Below are 7088 nucleotides of genomic sequence, written 5' to 3'. Positions count from 1 at the left end.
CCGCCCCCGACATATCCATCCCCCTGTGGCCACTTGGGGCTGCCAAGGCTCCCTAGGTCATTGGTCAGCACCCGCTTTTGCAGGTCAGCGGAGTGCAGGGCTCCAGTTGAGCTCTCCTCCTGCACCCTGTTCCCGGACAAGTCCTGAAGGATGGTCTCCTCCCCAACCCGGGTGGCCTGCAGGGCCAGCTGCAGGTGGCTGGCCCCCGGTGGAGGGTTAAAAGTCAGCAAAGCCCGGTATGCCCTTGGGTCCCCCTCGGCCACACTGCGGACTAGTGCCTGGTACCATTCCACGTCCTCCTCCACACTGGACTCCCGGATGTCGTTGGCTTGCAGCAGCATGTTGAGGAAATTGGCGGCCTGGGTCACAGCACCTGCTGCTCTCCACAGGACTGGGGGGAGCCCTGGTCTGGCTCCTGCCCTGGGGGCTTCATAGCGCTCACTGCAGTTAGCCCCAGACAGGTGTTGAGCATCTCCGGAGTAGAGAAAAGCCAGGGCTGCCTCAGCCCCCTCTGGGGGCACCCAAATGGGTACAGACCCTGGCTTGACTTTGGAGGACAGTGCGGGCAGAGAGCGGAGGGTCCTTGGAACCCCCAGAGCCCAGCCAAAGAGGAAACAGCAGCCTAGCAGCCCTGCCGCCGGAGAAGGCATGGCCACTGCCCTGGTGTCCATCCTCAGGGCAGCCTGCAGGGCCCTGGGGTCCAGGCTGCCTGTGGGATTTGGTGGCTGCAGTGCTTCCACACCTCGAATCCTCAAATCCTCCTCGTTTCCTCTCTTCCTCTCTCTCATGCTTACGCTGTCTTGCTCCGTTTTTTTTTTTTTTTCTTCCAACATCATCATCTGGCTTCTGGACGTCAGCATGAGGGCTCTGCTCCCTCCCCTCTCAGTGTGGCCCCTCGCTGCAAACCCTCTTAATCCTGGCACACCACTCTTCCCTCCCACTCTTATACAATATCCAGGCTCCCTCCCCCTACTCCCCACCGTACATCTGCTCCAGAGAGACACAGAAGGGAGGGGAGACAAGGGACCAGCAGTTCTGTCTCCCTCCCTCGCTCCCTCTGCCCTTTGCTCCATTAGGAGAGATGGGCAAATCCAGGATGGGGCGCCATAGCAACCGCAGATGAGCCGGTGCCCCTCTCTCCACTCCTCTGCTCCACTTAGCCTCCTGGCAGCAATTTCGACGGCCATGATAAAGGGCCAAGCTGCAGCTCCCCGCAATCTGCTCTAGCTGCCTGTGCCCCCCCTCACCCTGACACCGTGCTGCTAAACTGGAATTTGAGACTAGGGATGGCGAGGGGTGGGCCAGAGAGCTCAATAGAACCATAATTGGTGTGTGTACAGATTGTGGGAGTGTACAAAGTCTTTTTCATGTGTGTTATCTCAATGAATCTTCCTCATACCCACCTGTGCTGAATGTTCTTATCCCAATTTCACAAACAGTAAGGCTCAGAGACTCACTTAGCTGCTCCATTTAAGTTGAGACTCAAACCCAGAGCTCTGACTCCCCTACAATGTCCCAGCTGAGACATTGGTTTTTCCCTTGTCTTCAGACCTGCAGTCAACTTTTCCTGAGTACTGAGCCTGCTGCTCTTCAGACGAGAACTATACCCCTGGCTTTCATGGTTCTCAGGCGCTCAGACTCAGCCTTGAATTACACCATCAGTGTATTAGTCAGCTTGGGCTGCCACAGCGAAATACCATAGACTGGGTGGCTTAAACAATAAGAGTATATTTCTCACAGTTCTGGTGGCTACTGAATCCAAGATCAAGGTGCTGACCAATTTGACTCCCTCCTGAGAGCTTTCTTCCTGGTTTGCAGATGTTGCTGTTTGTAGAGACCATGTGTAAAGCAAGGGAAGGGTTTAGCAACCACCACCCAACCCTTCCTACCTATACTCGGGGATCTGGGGCATCAAAGGCTTAAGAAGTGGGGTGGGACAGAGTGAGAAGGAAAGAAACTACCAGAAAACACAAGCACAGGAGCCAAATCACTGGGTGACAGATCAGCAATGGGAAGGTGGTGGAAGAGGGGCAGAGAGGAAGGCTGAGGCTCTGTTTTGTGGCTGACTTCAAGAATCCACACTCTTTTGGATCCAAAAACATCAACCCCCTACCATCACCCTGTTATTCATCCTTAGAGACCTCAAGAAAGCCTCACTATAGAGGAGGAAAGCAAGGACCAGAGCTGAAGCACCTTCCCTAGGATCACGCTGTTGCTTGTGATGAAGCAGGTGTCCACTACCCTACCCAGGGGAGCCTTCCTTTTCCTGCATGACAATGGTTAAGATTCTGTACTTCCACTTCAGGGAAACAGGTTTGATCCCTGCTCGGGGAACCTCTAAGAACCTCTAAGATCCTGCATGCCAAGCAGTGTGGTCAAAATGAAACAAAACAACAGACAACACACGCCTGGGGGTGGGGGAGTCCTGCTGGGGGTGGAGTGGGCTAAGAGAGTAAATAGTTTTCCCTCTGCTTCTTTCACCTTCATTTTCTCCTCCTCAGCCCTGTCTTCTTTCTTTTTCATAAAGGCAGTGGCTAACCTCTCCTGCTTTTCCCAGTCTTCTTACCCACCACATCCTTCTCCGTGTTGGACACGGTAACTGGAAAGCCCAGAGTTAGCACTGTCTGAGGCAGCCTCCTTGGATCCAGAAGGGTGTGGATTCTTGAAGTCAGCCACCAAACAAAGCTTCAGCCTTCCTCTCGTCCCTCTTCTACCACCTTCCCGTTGCTGATCCGTCACCCAGTGATTTGGCTCCTATGCATGTGCTGGTAGTTTCTTTCCTTCCCACTCTGCCCCACCCTCCTCAAGTCTTTGATGCCCCAGATCCCCGCGTATAGGTAGGAAGGGTTGGGTGGTGGTTGCTAAAAATTTCCCTTGTTTTACATGTGGCCTCTACAAACATCAATTCTGCTTTGGAACCTTCATTGGGAATGTAAAGGGTGGAGGAAGAGATGGAAGCTAGAGGAGAACCCCTCACAAAATCCCTATAATGTTAGAACTGAACGTGCCTATAGCAAGTGGTCACTGCGGTCAGACCGTATCACACATCTATAGTTCCCTCCTTTGCCTCTCTGATTCCATGTGCTAACAGAGAGAAGGATGGCAGGGGGCAGGCATGGTGAGCAAGTGCCCCATCCCATGTTCTTGGTATTACTGGTTACTGTTAGCCAAGAGCCAACAGAACACTTTTGGTGAAGACAAAATAGTTGTTTTTTCCTCCAAGAAGTTATGGCATTGAAACATGTATAATATCATATATGAAACGAATTGCCAGTCCAGGTTCGATGCATGATACAGGATGCTTGGGGCTGGTGCACTGGGATGCCCCAGAGGGATGGTACGGGGAGGGAGGTGGGAGTGGGGTTCAGGATGGGGAACACGTGGACACCCGTGGCGGATTCATGTTGATGTATGGCAAAAACCAATACAATATTGTAAAGTAATTAGCCTCCAATTAAAATAAATAGATCTTTAAAAAAAAGGGGGAAACAAAAAAGAACTAATGTCTGTATAGCACTGTAGCATTTGTTTCCCAGGTGGCACTAGTGGTAAAGAACCGACCTGCCTGGTGGGCTCTAGTCCACAGGGTTGCAAAGAGTCTGACACAACTGAGGTGACTTAGCACACACGCACGTGGCATTTGCAAGTTTTCATTTAATCCCTACGATAGCCCCATCAAGAGGAGATTGACCTATTTTTACAAATGAAACACAAGTTCAAAGGTGTTTAATTATTTGCTCTTGGTAATATGTTCAGGAAGTGGCAGGACTAGGACTCAAACTAGATGGCAAACTCCAGAGGGGCAGAGACCATGCCTGTTTCACTCATCACTGCACTCCTGAAGCTGTTGCTGAATGACTGCGTGAACTCAAGACTGGTTTAGATTCTCTGTGTTGTTCTTTGCAAACCTTTAAAACTAGGGTTCTACCACTGTAGAGACAACTTATATAGCCCTCAAGAAAAAGGTATCTGTGGACACAAAATCCACCCAACACATACTCACACAAATCCAACTCACACAAAAATACACTTCCTTTGCTGCTGCTAAGTCGCTTCAGTCGTGTCCGACTCTGTGCAACCCCATAGACGGCAGCCCACCAGGCTCCACCATCCCTGGGATTCTCCAGGCAAGAACACTGGAGTGGGTTGCCATTTCCTTCTCCACTTCCTTTACTTGGAACTTAATTTTTGATATTTTTTCCAGGAACTGGGCTACAGGCCTGGATATTAAGGGAAAGGGAGAAAGGCAGCATTCCTTGCCCTGGCCTCCGTGTGCTCTGGGCTGGTGGAGATAACCCAGCGGGCAGACATGGCCGGCTTCCCTCTGGGGCCAAGAAATTAGCTGGACAGCAGAGGGTGCTGCAGAGCTTCAAGACCTTGCATTGATGGGGTAATCTGTTCCCCAGCCAGAATTTTCTAGAAATAACCAGGGTCTTGTTTGGATGGTCTTCTTAAGCCTCTGGTGTTCTATGATCCTATAACAATTTCTCTTCTTTTCTCCAGAAATTTAAGTGACACCTAAGAGGGAGCTGAGGGAGAGAGGGTAGAAAATATACTCTTTGGGATCAGAACTGGTTTTGAATTCCATTGCACCTTTATGGACTCTGTGACCTTAGGTAAGTAACTTCAGTTTTTTTCATGGGCAAGGGAGGTTATTAATTCTGTTGTGCAGAATCAGAGATCAATTTGTATCAGGAGTCTCTTACAAGCATGAAACAATCATTCCATGTATCAAGGGCCTACTCTGTGCCAGGCAGTCCTTGGCATTGGAAAGTCCATGATGGACAAAAAGCAAACTAGACCCCTGCTCTCACGGAGCTGATGGTTTAGTAGGGAAGACAGACTTTAATCAAATAACTCCACAAACAGGTGACAAATCACACTTGTGCAATTAAGTGCAACAAAAGAGTAGTCTTAGAACTCAGTGAGGAGGAATTACCCAGGCAAGGAGATTTCCCTGAGGTAGAAAGGAGTAAGTTTAACTTGAAGGATGAGTAGGAAGCAAAAAATGGAGGGAAAAGGCCTTTCAAGAAAAGGGAATCACTTATGCAATGGCCATAACGTGTGAGCCTGACCCAGGGAGCTCCTGGAACTGCAGGGCAGAGAGAACAAGGTGGAGCTTGGTGGAAGATGAGGCCAGAGAAGCAGGGGTCGGATCACACAGGACTCCATAGGCCTCCTTAAGGAGTTCTATCTTTAGCCTAAGAGCGATGGGAAACCACAGAGGGTTATAATCACAGGTTACTGGCGAATACAGTTTTAAAAGGTCTCTCTGGCTGTAAAACTCAGAGCAGATGGCTAGACTATCGACCCCTCAATGCACCTTCAGGTACTAAAGTTGCTCAATACTGCTAGATGATCCTTCCTCCTTATCCTTTGCATCCCTCAACATCTCTTCATGGGATGATTGCAGAAACTGGTCTCCCTGCCTCCAGTCTCACCTCCTCTACACAGGCTTGATTTTGTTTGATCTTCACAGCATGCTTGCAGGTAAGCAAAGGAGCAATCCTTATCCTGAGTTTGCAGATGAGAAAACTGAAGTGTAGTGGTGATGTGGGACTGGGTTGTGAAAGACAATTGTGAAAATTTCAGAAATTTTGTAAGCCAGTTGTTAAACACAGCCAATTATTGAAAATCAAATCATACAAACTTATAATTAAATGTATTAAAAACAAAGGTAATAAATTCCCCAAACTCATCACTTCTTAATAATCTTACTATTACTATTTACCTATGCTCTTGAGGCTATTTGTATTACTGTTTCTACTACATAATATGAAACTACCACATAATAGTATTCTCTATATTCAATAAAGTCAGGATGGTAGACTGAAACCAGCCTTGGTGGGAATCTTTGCACCATAGAATTGGCAAACACTACAGAAAGGGACTTGATTTATTGTTTCTTTCTTTATCTAGATTTAAGAAACTGATAAAGAATAATAATTCAGATTTTAAATGAATGTATTATGTCTGTAGCCATTATGTTCTGGATAGACAAAGCTTGAGGAAACATCCTTTCAGTTATTTAAAAACTGTTTTCTGATCAGCAAGGAAGCTGCTCCCATATTTGACAGTTAAGACGTCTTTGTTTATTCATTTTTTTCTTACACTGACAGAGGACATCAACCAATAACCATGTCGCAATTACATTCCCCGCCTCAATAGAAACCAGTTTGGCTACCCATATAGGAGTTTGGCAAAAGCCAATGAAAGTATTCTGTGAGAATAAATTGGTTATAAAGAATTTGCAAGTGTGCATTATTATTTGTAAATTCTGTTACATATCCTTTACATCAGTACAATTTATGATAAATTTATGTACATATATATGCATACATTCCCCTTTTCTCCCAACAGTCGGCTGTTCAACATTTATCAGCACAGCCCTGGCTCTAGAACATATTCCTCACGTGTCATTCTATAAATATTCATTGGATGCCAAGGCGGGGATACAGTCAATGAACAAATGACTCGGCCACGGTCACACGTCGCAAGCTGCATAGGTAGGACCAGAGCCAGAGGTATTGTCCTCCCAAGGCCAGCGGCTCTCTCCCAGGACGATACCAGGCTTTCCAGGGCCATCCCACCTTACCCTCACCCGAAGGGGTGGTTTCGCCCAGAGCGCCCGGGAAGTGAAAAACTAGGGTCGGGTTGAGGACTAAAGGCCAGGCGAGAAGCAGCTCACGACCAATAGCGGCCCAGGCTTCGCGCAACGTCACTCTCTGAAGAGGCCAGGGCGAGCAAGCCCTGGGGGAGGGGGCGTGACCACCATCTCCCGGAAGTGACGCCATCTGGGGGTGGTGCTCGGTGGCGGCGACGCGCGGCCTGGGCTCGCGCTGGGCTCCGCGCGCCCCCCGCCCCTCTATGAGGCAGAGGCCGCGGCGGCCGTTAGCGCTGTCGCTCCGGGGGCCGCGGCGGGCGGGGCTCCGGCGGGGCCCGGCCTAGTCCCCACCCCAGCCCGGCTCCCAGCCGCCCGCCCTCCCTCTCCCCGATGCAGGGGGCCGAGCTCCGGGATGGCGAGGCGGCGGCGGCGGCCGCTTCGTACCGCGTCCTGAGCCGCCTAAGAAAAAAAAAAAAAAAAAAAA

General features: G+C 49.4%; 1 protein-coding gene across 1 annotated transcript in view; it reads right to left on the bottom strand.

Moving 5' to 3' along the window:
* The window catches only part of GPR179 (G protein-coupled receptor 179), a 15478-nt gene extending 14807 nt beyond the window's left edge, over positions 1 to 671 (bottom strand). The window contains exon 1 of the mRNA XM_010843140.1: positions 12 to 671. Within this exon, the coding sequence (XP_010841442.1) occupies positions 12 to 671 (660 nt within the window). The remainder of the gene's footprint in view (positions 1 to 11) is intronic.
* Positions 672 to 7088: the final 6417 nt, after the last annotated feature.

The sequence above is a fragment of the Bison bison genome, unplaced genomic scaffold (genome assembly GCF_000754665.1).
Source record: "Bison bison bison isolate TAMUID 2011002044 unplaced genomic scaffold, Bison_UMD1.0 scf7180017864180, whole genome shotgun sequence".
Classification (NCBI taxonomy): Eukaryota; Metazoa; Chordata; class Mammalia; order Artiodactyla; family Bovidae; genus Bison; species Bison bison.
Note: the sequence above shows the minus strand (reverse complement) of the source record. Positions and strands in the feature narration are given on the sequence as shown.